The following is a 17,336-nucleotide window of genomic DNA, read 5'->3' as shown; positions in this document are numbered from 1 at the left end:
ACAGTTGAAACAAGGACTTGGTAATTCTACCTCAGTGTTAAGGCAAAAATAGTCATTGTAAGCCCATTTCATACAGAAGAAACTGAAAAGAAGTTAGCTTTGTGTAGGCAGGAAAGACAGAACACAAGCCTTTAATATGACGCCAACGCTTGTTTCCCTGTCCTCTCATTGAGTTTCAGAGTATCACAGCCTTACACTGCAATGCAACCAGACAACTTCACAAAGTAGGGAAACAAGGGAGAAGAGTCACTGCCCTTCAATCTATATTTCCTGGGGTAAGGGGATACTAAAAGCCCTTCCATTATACTTTATCTCAGCTCCCTGCTGCAATGGAGCAGGTTAAAGCACCCATTGTGCTTTCAGGGGTGCTTTGAGCTTCTTCCCAGAGCCTTGACCCTGGCACACAGATCTAGGGAGCTTTAAAGAAGTGCAAACACAGGACTGCAGAGTCAGTTCTGTATCAACAGCAGGAAACACAGAGAGTTCCTGCTAAAGCCCCTTCTTGGCTGCAGGCCATATCACTGGCCAACCCATATGGGAATGTCTGGTTACATGATTTGCTTATGGATGGGTCAGCTCAAATCCTACATGACAAAATTTCACCCTCCTTCCCTCTTTTCCCCTCTCTTGCTTGTCAGGAATGCTATTTCATCAATAGGATTAATTATTGCAAGCAAATAACCTCATTGCTTTGGAAATCTCTGGGTTAGCTACCATGAGAAGCAGAGATAGGTGGCCTGAGAAATTAGTAACCATCTGGGACAAGTTCCTCTAGAGCAATTTCAGTTGGCTGATGTGGCTTTTTGGAATGGGCTGCAGATACTCCTGCACCTCAATAGACTCCAACTGAGCCATCTTCTCAGCAGGGTAGTTTAGCCTACATACATTTCCACATTTACACAGGTTATGCAGCTGCCCATAGCACTCAGACCATCCTGGCCAGTCTAACACATGCACAGTGCCACAGAGATGATTTCAGAAGTAGTCTTGGTTTTGAGCATCATTGCTAGTAGTAAGGAGCCCAGTCTGTGTTTGACAGGTTAAACATGGCACTCAACAGTAGTCATGCATTTTTAAAGTTTTTTTGTATCTTTCACTAGGAATACAGTGCCTACTCTCTCATCTGATCTTAGCCTCCGAGGAATAATAAAAAAGAGTAAGGGGGCTTCATAAACCATAAAGACTTTTCTTTTGTCATTTAAAGCTTGCATGATCCAAAAAATAAAGCTTAATACTGAGTGCCACAGTCTGTGTGGTAAGAGGGAGGTTACCTCACCTTGCCAATGACTGGGTGCATCCTTTGCAGTGTCATATCCCTGATCCACAGGGAAATACTGCAGTTGCCTCCCACCAGTGTCAGGATGTCAGATTTAGGCCTGACACTCATGTTCTCCCTTTGGGGCTCTATGGCTCAGGATATAGAATGACATTTTTTAAAATAACACTTCAGTTATTTTAAAAATAAAAATATATTACTCACATAAGTAAATAAACAAACAAACAAATCCCTTCAACCAAACAGCCTTTACAGAACCAAAAATCATCCTATCTCAACACTGAACATCAAAAAATTAACCTAAGCAAGACTAAGCTTTTAACTAAGGTGTCTGTCTGTTACTTGGCTCCCTCATATCACCTCTTGAACAAATGCCCCCTCTGTCTAAAGCAATAAACAGTTTAGAAATTCAACAGATTACTTTTTTCTTCTTTCCTTTTCCTGACTTGTTAGCCTCTCATTGCCTCTTAACAAGCTTAAATATTGGTGGAGAGAGATTTTGTTTCTTTTTAGTTACAAGCCAATTATCAAACACCTCAGTAACTGTAAAATACATGATAACTATAAATTAGTACAAAGTAACTCCACACCATGATATCTGAAAATGTCCAGAATCTTGACTTAAAGCCATCACAGAATACTACTCAGTGTCCTCACTGTTTTCATTTAGCAGGATCGAGATAGTAACAATGTAAATACAAATAACATGAAAGCATTTGCAAACAAAGGAATCTCACTTGAAATGAGCTGTACTATTTTTGTGGAAACAGAAATAATCTGTGCAGTTACATGAGTCTTACCAATTACATGTCCACTTAAGATACTTGTTGTGGCAGTAAAAGTCCAAACATCATCCAAGTGCACACACTGCATGTTCCCTCCTCAAGGGCAAAACATAACTTGCACTGAATGCAACACAGCTGAGCTCCAGTCCTCAGAAGTAGGAGACATGAGTCCTCATGCTCATATGGAATTTAAGCCACTGTCTTTCAACCTCTTGGATTTGTTAATCTCTTTAATTTTTACTAAACAGTGAAAATTATAGTTTCTGTGACCTGAAGCAATTTCACATATTGAACTTTGGATATAGTATTTGTGTGTCTGCCTGACTCTGACAATTTTTTTAGAATTTAGAAGTCCTCCCCATTGAATTTTTGAAGCTGAAAAATGGGGATTTATCAAATTCTTTATCCACATGTTGGTTCAACACTGCCTTTCTTTCCAGTTCCTTCCAGTTCCACTCAGTTTATACTTCTGAACCTTATTAAGAATGCTCCAAATTATTCAGTAGTTTTGGCTTTTTTACTGTTCTTTGCTTAGCTAATCTAACTGAAAGAGATATTATTAGTTAGAGCCAAGAAGAAAGTATTGAAAAATTGAAGCATTGCATAAAAATGCATCAAAATGAAATTTTTCAGCTCTGAAGCAGCCCCTGTAGTTCTTCTGTTTTGTTTCAGAAAACATTCTCAAAGCTTTACAAGACTTTTAAAGATCTCCTACAAGGCAAGAAACATTAATCTTCAATATTAAAGCTGCTACAACTAAACTTCTAGTCTTCTGACAACTTTTGAGTGTTTCTGTTTTGGAAGAAAGAATAATCTTGTGGTAAAGGCACTGGAAGAAGAAGAAAAAGCTCCCAAGTGAGTTACCAGTATCATCATCAACTTTTTGTATGATCTTTGACAACCCAGACTGACTTCTCTTGGTTTATTAGGATAAATATTAAAAATGGGAATAGCAAAATTTCTGAGTGATGTTGTAGAAGGCATAATGAGTACATAATGTCTGTACAGGAGCCATGAACTGAAAACACCCCACATATTTACCAAGGACTATCTAAGTTCTAGTAGGTATAACACAGTTAAAGGCTTCAAAAGAAACTTTGTGTGACAGACTATTTGAAATAGTTTCACCTAGGACAGAGCTCCTGTGGAATTACTCTGCTGGGGGCAATAAATTTGATTCTGTAAAGAATGGGTTTGGGAGAGAAAAAAGTGATGTGTAATATACATCCAGAAATCAGCAGAAGGAGTCATGTAAGGCATATTGGAGATGGACTTTCAGTTGCTGGCAGTGAAGGATAGGGTGTGGTCCAAGCCATGCCAACCTTCTTCCCGGGGTCCTTGTGTAGAGGACATTGCTGAATTGTGCAAAATGACACCTTTACTGCCCTTGGGAGTGGAATTCAAGAGCCAGGGACAGCACTGCTAAACCTGCCTGTGCTGCCATCCCTGCCACAAGGACAGTGCATCTCTGCCCACACCACAGCTGCTTCTGGCTTAACTTCAGCTGTCTGCAAGTCAAGATTCTATCTAGAGGACAAAATCAGCTCAGGAAGACGGAATGAAGCACGCTGTGGAGATTTCAAATGGAATAGTTGTGTGATACAGTCCAAAGCCTTACTGATATACTTACTCCCAGTTTGTGCCTTTATTCAAAACACAGTATTTGCAAAAGGACATCCCTGAGAAGACTATGGAGCTGTCCCAAGTTTCCCACAGGAAAGTCAGATGTCCTTCTAGGTTGCATCACTAGATTTTCATAAGTTTTTCAAAACTCCCCTTCAGAAATGCGATGGAATTTTCATTTGGTCTGTAAGTTTTCTATTCAAACTTGAAATTATTTTGTATAGAAAATACATTTCACTTTTGTTACATGAACTGTCTAACTGTAAGATGGGAAATACATGAATATTTCCTCTGTTTCCTGGTTTTATTTTAAATATGCATACTCAGAACATATCACAATAAAAATAATGTATGCACACTGTCTATACGTATTTCCATTTACATATATAACCAGATGCTGTACATAGTTTTACCTGCCCCAGTAGCTATATAGGCACACATGAACCACCACTTACTCTGTTTTGAAGAATGCTCAGCATGATGGGAAAGTCATCCTGATCAGTATTCCTAGACACTAACACAGTAATAAGATGTGGGTGGCTGGAGATGGGAGGAGTAAAGAACTGCACTGCTTATTTGCTACAGTTAAGTGAGCTCTTCTAATTTAACTTCTATCCAAAAACAAACAAACAAAGAAAAAGGATCGTATTGCTTTCACATTTCAATAAACCACAAATATTGAGATTGAATATAACCTAAAGAATAATTAACTTTCGCTTAATGGTCAAACTGTCAAAGTCTGCCTAAATAAAGGAAGCAGTTTTAAAGTCTCTGCAAACACTAGGTTTAAATTATTTTCAAAACCTATAAAGAGACAACAGAAAACATAAACAGCTTGAATTGTTTAAAACTTGTGTTCCCTCTAATTAAATAAGAAACATCTGTCTTGGGATTTTAGAAGTGGATATAATCTATCTACATTGTGCCTAAATCGGTTTGCATCTAGCTTCAGTATTCTGAAACAAAATTCTTGCTTTCTGAATAGAATTAAATAAGCATGCCACATGAGGCACTTCATCCATTTGAACAGCCAGAAATCCCCTCGTTGAAAATAACAGCAAACACTAGAAATCCTGTTATATCTGTGGTTCAGAGAAGTGTGAGACAAGGCTTTTGGGGCTTTGCCTTCTGAGCATGCAAAAGTATTTTCAAAAGCAGGAATCTGCCACAAATACCTTTCAGCTGAGAAGGAGGACAAGAAAAAAAAAGGAGTTATTAAGATGAACTACTGATCCTGGAGGTCACAATCCTGTTATTTCTCTGGGGACCATTAAACCCTTCCCTGCAAGAGCACATGCACTCAGACTTCCAGGAGCGGGATTTCTATCCGAGGGCAGATACTCGGATCAAAGCCCAAGTACAGGGATGGCGGAGGAGCCGAGGGGGTCCCTGGCAGAGCACCGCGGGACAGCCGCGCACTCACTGGTGTTGTCGAAGGGGATCTGCCGGCACCGGGCGGCGGGCCAGGCGCAGTAATACACCGCTCCTCCTTCCACGATGTCCGGCTGCGTGGTGTTGGCTTTGGGAGCTCCCACCAGGACACTGACCCTGCGAAACACACCGGGAGGTCACCGGGGCCATCGGGACAGGCGGGCGATGGGCGCTGTCACCCCCGGGCGCGACGCCGCCGTTCGCCCGCCGCCTTCCCACAGCGTTCCCCGGGCGGGGGGCGGCCCGGCCCCGCCGCCCCGGCGCGGCACTCACGTGCTGGGGTCGGGGATGTAGAAGTCCACCGAGTACCCGAAGTAGCTGCCCGGGGGCCCGCTGTACACCGTCAGCTTCTCCTCGTCCAGGTTGAAAGCCATCAGCGCCGGAGCCCAGAGCAGCCCTGACAGGAGGAGCAGCGGGTGCTGCCAGCGGCGGGGCCGCCCGCGGCTGAGGGGCAGCATCCTCGCCGCCTCCGCGGCCGGCTCCCGCTGGCACAGCGGAGCGCAGTTGTGCGGCGGCCGTGCGGAGCGGAGCGCGGCGGAGAGGTGCGTCGGCCGCGCGGTGCTGTGCGGTGCTGTGGGGTGCGGAGAGGTGCGGAGCGGAGGAGCGGAGAGGTACGGTCCGGCTGCCGCCGTGCGCGGGCGGGGGGCGGCGCGGGAGGCTCGGCCCCGCTCGGCCCCGCTCGCCCCCCGGGGGACGCGCGCTCGGGCGCCCCCTGGCGGCGCGCGGCCGGCGGCGGGGCAGCGCTGCCCGCAGCGCGGTGCCCGCGGGGCTGCGGAAAGAAAGCGCCGGGAATTCCGCCGGGAATCTGCGACAAACGCCGGCTTAGCTGGACACCCCGCGACTGCCCAGCGGCTACCGATGGCTGTCCTGGGGCGGTCGTGTTCACGGGGGGAGATGCCGGAGTGTGGGCTGGTGGTTTCGAGTTGAATTTTTCTCGACTTCCATAATTTTCAAGGGCTTGAACTGAAGATACTCGAAAATCTCTTTTAGGAAACTGAAGTGCATTGAAAAAATGTAAACCTCCCTCAGATTGTTGTTTGGTTGCTCGGCATGGCCGTTATTAAATAGAAACCAAAGCACCCCAGCAACGAAAAAAACTCCTTCTAACCACGGGAAAGATGTAGAGCCGGGCACAGAGTTCAGAAGGCGTTCGAAGATGCGATTCCGCTGCTGCTCTCCAGGTTTCCCCGTCAGTGCCTGGCTACGCGGAGCTCTCATGAGCTGAAGGGGGCACCTGGCACTGGCTCCGAGCAGAGCCTTTAGCACAGCTCCATGCAGGCGCAGGTGTCGCGCCGCGTTGCCCACAGGAATAACCCATTGAACGTGGCACAGAATGGAACGGTGCTTTTAAAAAGCTCCTCTTGTAATTTGTCCGCAAAAGTAATTTAAAAGGATGGGGCTGTATAACGCCTGTCTTGAACTATTCTGCCCCTGCAAGCCCCACAGCAGAGTTTTAACTGGTTTTATTAAGAATGTATAGAAGGACCTGGCTGCCTGAAATGCTCCCTTCCCCGATGAAGCTGTGTGGCATCACATTCACATCTTGAGGGAACAGCATTATTTTTATTTTTTTTTCTGGCCAACGCAAGGTAGTAAGAAAAGGAGAAACATTTTATTTTCCATGTAATCAGCTCAGTAACAAGAAGGAAAGATAATTGTTTTTCAGCACTTATAACGCAGATGCGTCCAAACAGAATCAGAGAAAGATCAAAATAATAGAGAAGCCATTTATAAACACAATCTACCTATGAAAGCAGTTGAGAGCAGTTTGTTTTGTTGTGAGGTTCTGGTTACGTTCCTTTTGTGTTTGTTTTATTTTAAGTGCTTTATGGCAAGATTATTCAGATAAGACTGAATTCCTTTTCACAGAAATAGAACTGTGTGTTTATTTCCAGCATTAACTGTGTGACCCTTAGCTGTCCCCACAGGCTTGTAATATCCCTTAATTGTGCCTGCCTTGTATTTATGCCAAATTTATTTGCTAAATAGTGAAACATCACCACTGACACTATTGTATTATTTTACATTGTACAAGTATCTCTTACAGATCTGGGCACCAGTAATAAATTCAGAAGCGAGGTACTTCTAAATGACTTTAGGATTAACACCTACTCTTAAAAGTCATGCAGTTTTAAGGCAATTGAATGTGTTTAGAACTTGCCTTATGCTGAACAATGATGATACTGATGATGATAATGCTCCTTTTTAGCATAGCAATCAGTTCCAAGGTTGAGTGTCACAAATGTAGTTTCTGGGGCTGAGCTGAACTGCTCAGCCTGCAGTCCAGAGCACTGGCACTCAGAAGTGAGAAGGCAGCACATTCTGGTACTGTAGTCACTTTCACTGATCCATTCAAAACAGTTAAAATTCAGTAATTAGCACAGTTGGAGATAGGTGAGTGTTCACACAAATAAAGCTGAAGAGGCATAAGGCACAGGCAGTTCTCATGTACCTGCCTTTCAGTTAGAAACACATGCCACCTAACCTGATTGTTTTGAGCTAAATTTTAAAAAATGAAAAAGTGCTTCAAATGGCTATCAGTGCTAAAACCTGTAGAAAGGCAGGGCAGCATGAAAAGAAGGAACTCTCTTTCAAGATCCTTTTACCCCCAAAGTGTTAACCTACGGCAGTCCCCCCCTCCCTTTACCTTTTTCCTTTTTTTTCTCTCTATAAAGTAGAGACATATGCATGCAGGATATTCCAAATCAATTCAAAGAGATAAACTATTTATATTTCTAAGAATTTTCAGTGTTTCCCTAAACAAGCTGGACCTGTTCTGATCACTCAAAGCTTATTTCACATCTTGCTTTCCTTGGACTTCAGTAAGGTTTGGAGTGCATCTGATCTGCACTGCTTAAGTGGTAAGCAGCTCCCCCAGTTGTTGGTAGACTGAAGCTTGCACTTTAGCATACCTGTGGTCTGATACATTAACTCCTTTGAATATCTAACTAGAAAGTCTGAATAGGCTCTAGAACCACACCTGGAGCCAGGACAGAGAGCTTTCATAAGAACATTTAGCCAAGAGTCTAAAAATCATTATCTACCTTACAGAATAAGTGGGATTAAGTAATTTATGAAAAAAAATATAAGATTCATGGTGTGAATTTCTACAGCTAATATTATGAGTTGGTGATGTTAGTATGTCATTATGGTGTTTCCAATCTTAAAAACCCATTAATCTTCTATGGAAAGATTTGCTGAGGCAAAACTTAAATATTAATATTTTGTAGGAGGCTCCATTATCACAGCTTTAATGTTATTTATGCTATTATTTAGTAATGAACTTGCTAGCAGAGGAACAAGTACTTCAAAGAATTGTATGGGCTTTTAGCATAAATCTTATCAATATAAGTGATAATTTTACTGTGAAATCTTTTCAAAATATGGCACTACAGAAGTGAAATGTCCAATTCCCATGGAAAACCTACCTTTCAGTTGTTTCCTAGTTTTGTTTCTGTAGGCCGGAAGCCTTCTCCTGAACCGTAGTTGGAGCAACTACATAGACAGTATTTTTGTGTTGCAAGAGGATAAAATGAGGATGTGACCATGCATTACAAAGAAAGTCAGTTTGAATCCAGGATGACATGCTGACAAAAGATGATCAGCATTCCTCTTTGAACCTTACCTTTGTGAACATTGTTCGAGTTAAAAATCTTAGCAGAAATAATTCGTACATGAAAAGTGTTGAAGCTAATTTTAGATTGAGCAGATTAAATCAATCTGAATCAAAACAGATTAAATCAATCTATCAATCAAAGCATATAGTCTACATAAAAATCAGTTTATTTTCAAGAGATCCCATGGAAGTACTGATTTTTCATTAGTTATAGGTATTAACCTCACAAAATCAATGCAAAAAGGAGTCTAATGAGCCAATCTACCACGCTGGTGAAAGCAAAAGACCCCAAAGGACAGGATGCTGCAGAGGAAGCTGGGGATGCAGTGTTCCTTCCCATTGCACCTCTGGCTGTCACCAGCAGCAGAGCTGCAGCACAGGGAAGTTGCAGGTGCTCTCCAGAACATGCTGGATGTTTTGTGCTGAGCAGCCTTGCTTGCAAGCAGGAGAATCCAGAGTAGCTGTCCACAGCCTGACTGCACACACTCATCTGGGTGGACAGCAAATTAGTGTGTTGCACTAAGGGAGGTTCTTGTTTCTGCTTGCCTGCTCCATCAAGACCCATCTTGGGCTTCTTTAACCTAAACTCATCCACACAAGAACTGAAGAGAGAAGAGAAAGCATATACATGAACCAGATAAGCATAAATTTTAACTGTCTGAAGGAACAGAACTTCAACAAAAACATCCAAAAAACCAAAATGCCCAGCGTGCACTTAAGTGATTCACTGTTTCAAAGGGCCCTTTCATGGATTCTAATAAGGATATTTACATTTGGGTTTGTACTGGCTGCTTACCTTTAAACAGTTCAGACTTCAACAAAGCAAATATGGATTTGGTAGCTGTCAGCCTTCAAATATAACTCATCTGGGCCAATATGAAGCACTGGAAATAGTCTTTCCATTATTTACTTAGATAACTTATTTGGAGCTGCCTGCCTGTGAACCTTGGTATACACTGAAGTGGGAATAATTTCTTTTACCGTTTACCCAGCAGTAGAGACCCCTTTCTCTCCCCCACCTCTTTTTTAATGAAAGTTAATTTAGAGCAAAACCACACCCACATGTATCTTCTGTCTCAAAGGGTTTTGAGACATGGGAAGGAAAGGCCAGTTTTCCAGACCAACCATCCAACATCCTACTAACTGCACCAAGTTTTCAGCTAGGATAGCAGGTGTTTCCCAGAAGATACCGACCTTTCCTTGGCAATTAAAATTGAATGACTCTGCAATACATAAAACCCCCAAGAGTATTAATCAAAATGTCATTTACTTGCATATTTAGCTCACACACTTTCTTACAGTTAGCATTATCAATTTGCTCTAGTTACTTACAGCATGCATTTAATCCCATAGAGTGCTCTGATTTCACTGAGGTCACTAGGTCTCAATTTGCAAACTGCAATATATACACACACATAGGCAGCATTTACAGCAGAACAACCTTTATATAAGTTTCTAGATATTTTTCTGTGAAAGCAAATCAAATGTAGCAAACATTAATGTCCTGCATGTTTTAAGTCTACCATCTAAATAACCATATTCTTTTAGGGGACAAAAAGTGAATTTCCATGAAGGCAGAATCTCTCCCATTGTGCTCATCAGAGAAGAAAGGCCAGAGAGGTTCACTTGGCTGAGGCTTTCAGATGAGCTGCCTGAATGCCATAAAGCACTGCTAGTTAGCTTCTGTATCCAAAAATAAGTGAAGTAAACCAGAATCCAGGCCTCTAACAACTAGGCAGTATGAAGGAAAAAGGATACAGGAATGAGGGTTCTTTTATCACACCATCATCAGCTAAACGTCTCTAGAGTACAGCAGAAGTTTTAATCCAGACTAATGCTTAAAGACAGATCTCACATCAGCTGAGCTTCTAACTTTTTTCAGTGAGATAGAACATCCATTTTATGAGAGTGGGCTAGGAAAAAAGATGCATATTCTAACAGATTCAAGCTATGATTCAGCGCAAAATCTGGTGTGAGATACTCTAGTACAAGCCAAGGACAGACAGCAGAATTGAAGAGAAAAAGCAAGATAAGTGAATTTTCCTCTTCCAAGGTGTCAGTGAAAGTCTAATGACATTTATCTTAAATGTGTAAAACCAGCTGAAACAAGTACCTATCAAACTTGAGCATTTTTTGAAAAATAAAATTCCATACTTGACAAGTAGATTCTCCTTACTTATCTATATTTTTCAGCAATAATACCACTGTTGCACAAGTTTTTAATGTCAAGCCCACACTGCAAGACAGACTACTTGTGTTCTAAATAAAGCGAGTCCAATGAAGGAATCTTTTCAAATCATTGTTATCTGCAAAGCAATTTTTTTTTTCAGAAAAAGAAATCTAACAAAAAGACTCTCTTAATACTAAGATACTCTGCTGTCAGTCTGCAATAAGGAATGATCATGGTAATTCCAGAAGTTAGGAAATTACCTTTTGGTGTGGGCTTTTTCTCCCCCAAGATGCATTCAACTTGAAAGCTGACATTTCTAAACCTGTGGTTCCTTTTCATCATCTCAGAGAAGCAGCAAACAAGTCCAAGTAAACCAAACTTTAAATAATATATGATTCAAGGAAAAGATTTTATTTTAGGGCTAAGAAGTTGATAATAAATAAAGGAATATAATAATGTAATAACAGATGTTCTCATGCACTTAACACATACAGTAATGCTGGCTTACACTGCTGTTTGGACAAATTAAGAAGAGGTATTTGGCAATATTGTAAGTTTTGAATAGTTTAAAGATTATAGAACAAGAAATTCTGCTGTTTTTACATTTCTTTTATACAAATTCAAATAAATATTAATATATCTATTTTTTTCTCAGATTTTCTGTTCACTTTTAACATGCCCAATAACTAAGCCACAGTAATATACAACTGCCAAGAAAGAGTATTTAAGAATTATACTTATTCCTAAAAATGTATCTTATTTATCTCACATTGTGCAAGCTCTTCAGGTAAAATTAGATTTTAGGAAAAACTGCAGAAAATTTAAACTCATTAAAACATATCCAGTGCAAAGGCCAGTCTAGTCCACACATTATGGTACTGTAATGTAAGCTAATATAATTTAAATAATAAAACATGCCTATATGATTCTGAGAAAGCTGAATATGTTTTATGTTTAAAGATCTGACATCTAATATGCAGATTCTGCAATATCAGAATGTTTCAAATCTTCATGAGATGGCAAAATAATGGTAAGACTTTGTAAGTAGGCTTTTTTTTTTTTTAGGATAACTCACATTAACAGTACTACAGTGGCCAAAAAAGACAAACTATTATAATAGAAATCAATCTGATTAAAAAATTAAATATTCCAATTAACACTGAAAAAGTGTTTGTAATCATTATTTACAATTCCTCAGTGATACCAGTGTCTAACTCCACACAGTCAGCTCCAGGTGGTGTTGCTCCTGGCCAGGTCAGTTCAGGGAAGGGGATCGGTCCGTGCTCCAGAGCAGCTCTATGTACGGCCACTTGGTCTGCAAGCAGCGCTTCACCGGCGTGTCGTCCGTCTGCAGCATGGGCTCCTCAAAGCCCATCACAACTGCTGTGCCTTCCACATACATGACCTGGCAAAGCAAACCCAACTCTGTCAGCCTGCTCAAGAACTGGGAGATGAGGTGATTATTTCCACCAGGCCAGGAGAGGACTGGTTAGGATACACATATTTTTGATATTTTTGCCTGATGTCCGGGAGAAATGACGAGGAGGACTTCATGGACATCAGAAGGCTAACTAATTACTTAATTATACTGTATTATTCTATACTATATTACACTACAGCTAAACTGAATCTGCACAAGCACCCACCTGCAGCTGACAGTCCTGACACACACACGGATTCAATTGGTCAGTGAATCAAAACACTCCCACCAGAATCCAATGACCAATTCCCTTCAGGTAAACAATCTTCCACAATGCATTCCACTTGTGAACAAGAGGAGCAGCGAATGAGATAAGAATTGTTTTGATCATTCTTTTCTCTGATTCTCTCACTGCTTCTCTCAGGTTCAGAGAATGTGAATCCCACACACATCAAATCTGTGAAGTTTTACATACTTCTTTTTTTAATGAAACAGAAGTACAAAATCAAAAAATCCTCATCTTTGAGGATTCTGCTTCTGCTTATATTTTGGGATATGGAACCGCTGGAGATTTCACAGGGCTAATTTTAAGGACTTAATTACAAGCTATTCCAAAGACTGAGTAGGTATATTTTCTGGAAGAAGTCTTACTTAAGTCTTTCTTGCTCTTTATGTCTCTTAATGCCTTACAATCTTTTACTCTAAATTCTCCTTCAGGAACTTAGAAGCAGTCATATAGTGTCTGGTATACCCCTTTTTTCAAGAACACTGAAAATGAAACAGGTCATCTTTGTTTCCTCAGTAAAAAGTTAAAAAAAAACCAAACAAATTTTTTGATGCAGGCATGTACTACTAAAAAAATTCACAAAAAATTCTAAAAAACCTAATTTAGATGTAGAGTTACTTCTAGAAGTTGCACCTTGTGTGTGTTACATCTCCACTGTCCCTTGCAGTTCAGACCCTCCCTTATGACAGGCAGATGAGAAGTGCTCTTTTCAAAATGCATAGTTTCAGAGATGTGGTCTGGCCAAGCAATCCAGTATAGTAGCTCAAATATGATTAGGAGCACAAAGAAGTTTCCAATTCCAAATATACAATTTTGGAAGAAAATTATCAAAATAATAGTTTTGTAAAAAGTCTGAAAAGTCTGCTTCAAGGTAGAGTATTTTGTCTTTAACTATATTCAGTTTTGCTTTATTAGAGCTTAATTGTAAATCTTACCTTTTCATTATAATTAGATTGCTTCAGTCCATTGTAATGGTAAACAGTGAATGACTCTGAAACCCTGGAGTCCTAATAAAAAGAAGACAGTTAATTTCATGTGGCATCCATTGTGTCTTAATTCTCTTCTCTTTACAACTAGACAGATGCATTCAACCAGTAACACCTGAGAAAACTGCTAAAAAGTGACATTTCTTTTAGGTGACAAAATCTTCATTTTACCTTTCTTATCAGAAATAAAAACACAGTTTTTATTTTATCATATAAATTAATGAGTAATGCCCCCAAGAGCAAGCCATGATTTTCTGTGTTCACCTGGACAATCTGAAGTACAACTTCAGCACTGACTGTGGAGAAGCCATCCTAATTTTTAATGTCAGACACCTTATGCAGTAGTCACATGCATGTTTATTTATGATGGTTTGGATGCCACAAAGTTTTTTATTAAGGACTAGATCCAATACCTGTCCCTCCATCTGAGAGCCAAAAAGCTCATATACTCCCATGCCTGTCTAACTACACTAATCTTGAAGACACTGGTTCTGCCAAGGTCCAACAGCAAAGCTACTGGCTCTGGTGATCTTTACCATTCCAGGTGTTTAAATGCTGTAGTCCTAAGAGGACTGAAAGCTTTGGATTCACTGAACCAGGAAACATAAATCAGGTGTAATGTCAGCTCTTTCATGCCTACTCGACCAGGCTCCAAACAAAAGCTTATCCCTTTTTTGAGCACATGGAAGTAAAGGCTGGAATGAGAATAAATCATCTCAGTACATCAGATGACAAAAACCCTCATTCATTTTTCTACTCTTGAATGGTTCACAAACTCTATCTTTCTATGGGTCCCTCACAGCCATCCAGGCTATTAAGTGGAGGGAGGGTGGTGAAAAGGAAGGTAAGAGGTAACTCTGCTTACAGAAATTGCTTCACAGAGATAAATAAAATTAGGCCTTCCTGGGACGGAAAGAGGACACATTCATCTCCCTGAGGAAGTTATGCTCACTCAGAGGGGAAAAAAAATGCTGTTTCACAGTTCCTGTCCCATGGAAGTTAAGAATTTTGTGCAGTTATTGTTTCAAAAAAAAAAAAAAAAAAAAAAAAAAAGGCTAGCATGGAATTCAGGAATCCCCCTGTCCCGTGACTGCCCTAAGTACCTAAATAGTAAGGAGTCAGGCTGAATAGCTTTGAATAGCTTTTTTCTAAGCCAACAGCTTTCAGAAGGAAAGCTGAGATAACTCCATCTCAAAAGCAGAAAGGTAAGTACTTTTTAGGAGAGTAAGAATAGGGGTTTGAATATTCTCAGCAAAGGAACATCACCTGAGCCCTAGCTAGATGTTCAAATATTAACATCGAACCATCACTGGTATCTGCTATTCTGCTATTTCCTCACAGTATTTGAAAGAAAGACTTTCAAAGATATTCATCATCATTTCAGCAGAATTTCACTTTCAGAAAGAATTCTGAGCAAGGTGTCAGTATGGGTAAGGGCTACTGCTACCTGATGCACAGAGTACAGACAGATTGATAAAATGGATACTGGCAGGTTCCAGTCCAAAACATGCTGATTGTTCAAACAGCACCCATAAGGCAGTAACAATTCCCATGTTTTTCACTGGAGCCAGTGAAGGTTTAACAGGACAGGAAAAAAAGAGTGGTGGGGAATCACATGCAGCACGGAATTAGCACTTGACAGGCATTGACTCGGGGCTCTAGCTTTAACAGAAGGCAGAGCTCCTCCACCAAGGTAGGGCTCTGCCCATGATTGCATTGTGCTTTGTTCTCCAGCTTCCCCTCTCCAGTCAATGATGCCCTTATGACAGGCACGAGAGGCAGCAGCCCCATACAATAGCTCTTTTCTCCTCCACCTCCCTATGGCCCATGGTACTGGACAGTTTAGGCACAGCCAATTATGGAGGATGTTCTTTGGCATTCTGAACTTCATTCTAAGCATCTGGGGCCTAAAATGAAGCAGTGGAGTCTTCTAGATTTGCACATGTAATATAATTGTAAGAAATAAATTATATTCAATTATACATATATTTCCACTTCTGTATAAACAAATGAAAGGAAGAAGAAACAGTTGGCAAAAATACAATGTGGATGTAATTCTAAAAGGCCAGAGAAAATGAGCACCAACTCCTCCTTCTCTTTCCTCCAGATGATGAAAGCCTGTGGATGATATGATATATTCAGTCCCTACCATCTTTGGCAGTGCATTTCCAGTGTCTTCTGACTGACCAGAATGATTCATAGTACAGAGTGTTATACCCAGTGCTGCACAATCCTAACAAAAAGAATCTTGCTGAAGGGACTTAAACCCATCAGTTTCACTTTTCCTTGATAGTAAAAACTAAGCCACATAGTTTCAGTGACACATTAAGCTAAAAAGCTTTTAAAAAGTACTCCTCTTAGTCCTTCTTCTTCCACCAGCCTATTCTTCTACCCCAGGTAAACCTGCTCTTTTTTGCCAATACAAGCATGTGCATGGCCATGGAACAAGCCGAACACACCTGCAAATAAAGCTCTTGCCCAGACCAGCTTCCTGTTCTGGCTTACCACAAATCTGTTTAAAGAGACTCCTGGTGGCGGGGAGGCAGTGTGAGAGCAGGAAAATGTGATCCAAGGCAAAGGGGAAAGAGGACAGCAGTGCTAAGTTAACACCTGCCTCTCAGTAGTGGTGCAGTCTTAAAGAATATATGCAACAGACTGAGAGTTTGAAAATAATTTTCCAATACCCTAATTTCCACATATGTTAAATCTAAGTCTATAATGAATTTTTTGTTAAACTGTCAAAAATTTTACATTATCAAGAAATGTACATAAAAATAGTTTTAAATTATTAAACTATTTTAAACTATTAAAAATAGTTTTAATAATGTTTGCAAGCATTTTCGCATTTGCAAGCAACTTTTTTAATATTGATAAAACCAGTATGGTCATTTATTCTCAGAAAAACCAAACTCAGATGAACTTTCTGAGTATGGAAACAATTCAATGTCACACTCAAAATGATTATATATTTCCTGAAGTTAAATTTAGAACAATGGAGTTTCCTTCCAGTGTAAAGGTGAAAAAATCACGGACGTGTTATAGAAAACAGAAGTCTACCTTTTGTGGTGGAATACAGAAGTTATCTGCTGATCAGCTGAGTTGAATGAATGCAACACTTATTAAAACTTACTCTTGTGATATTCATGGAAGTTTTCAATGAATCTCAAAGCCAAACAGAATAGACAATGCTCTGCAGCAATGAAGTTATATTGATTACCTGCTCAGGGAAAAATTCTTGCAGAAAGGGACCCAGTAGTATGATGCCCAGTCCTTCTGGGTCTAATTTGGTCTTCATGAGGTTTACACTAAGATAAAAACATTGAATATAAAAGTATGAGTAAGACACTTTTATTCTTGCATGACTAAGTTATGCTGTACTACCACAGTACTGACTGCCAAGTATAGCAATACTGTTCTATTTTTAATCCTAAGTGACAACTGCACCAGAATGGCATGCAAGTTGCCAAAACATGGTTATTTTTAAGTAAAAGTAATCTGTTATCTTAAATTAAATAAGTGATAATTCTGAAGGACCACCATATTTGGTAAAATAATTTGAAACCCATATAATCTAAAACCAGGTTTACAGCCCAAAAGGCATTTTGCTGTCTTGTAAGCATTCTTTAAAGATACAAAAACCAGCCATCTTTGAAATATAGCTCTGTCACTGCCAAACAACCTGTTTTTAAACAGAGATTTGAAAACCTTCCAAGATTTTCTAAGTACGCTGAAATAAAATTAAA

The 17,336-nt window shown here is 40.3% G+C and overlaps 2 protein-coding genes across 3 annotated transcripts in view; both read right to left on the bottom strand.

Moving 5' to 3' along the window:
- ITGA8 (integrin subunit alpha 8) overlaps positions 1 to 5,796 on the bottom strand; it is a 113,226-nt gene extending 107,430 nt beyond the window's left edge. The window contains exons 1-2 of the mRNA XM_071428920.1: positions 5,389 to 5,796; positions 5,108 to 5,232 (exon numbers count right to left, since the gene is read on the bottom strand). Coding sequence (XP_071285021.1) covers positions 5,108 to 5,232; positions 5,389 to 5,573 — 310 coding nt within the window. The 5' untranslated portion in view covers positions 5,574 to 5,796. The remainder of the gene's footprint in view (positions 1 to 5,107; positions 5,233 to 5,388) is intronic.
- A 5,495-nt stretch (positions 5,797 to 11,291) lies between these two features.
- MINDY3 (MINDY lysine 48 deubiquitinase 3) overlaps positions 11,292 to 17,336 on the bottom strand; it is a 46,062-nt gene continuing 40,017 nt past the window's right edge. For both annotated transcript variants that reach the window (XM_071428918.1, XM_071428919.1), the window contains exons 13-15: positions 16,811 to 16,898; positions 13,543 to 13,614; positions 11,292 to 12,306 (exon numbers count right to left, since the gene is read on the bottom strand). In XM_071428918.1, the coding sequence (XP_071285019.1) occupies positions 12,157 to 12,306; positions 13,543 to 13,614; positions 16,811 to 16,898 (310 nt within the window). In that variant the 3' untranslated portion in view covers positions 11,292 to 12,156. The remainder of the gene's footprint in view (positions 12,307 to 13,542; positions 13,615 to 16,810; positions 16,899 to 17,336) is intronic.

This window comes from Agelaius tricolor, unplaced genomic scaffold, assembly GCF_023055355.1.
Source record: "Agelaius tricolor isolate 1412-34295 unplaced genomic scaffold, bAgeTri1.0.p SCAF_6, whole genome shotgun sequence".
Taxonomy (NCBI): Eukaryota; Metazoa; Chordata; class Aves; order Passeriformes; family Icteridae; genus Agelaius; species Agelaius tricolor.
Note: the sequence above shows the minus strand (reverse complement) of the source record. Positions and strands in the feature narration are given on the sequence as shown.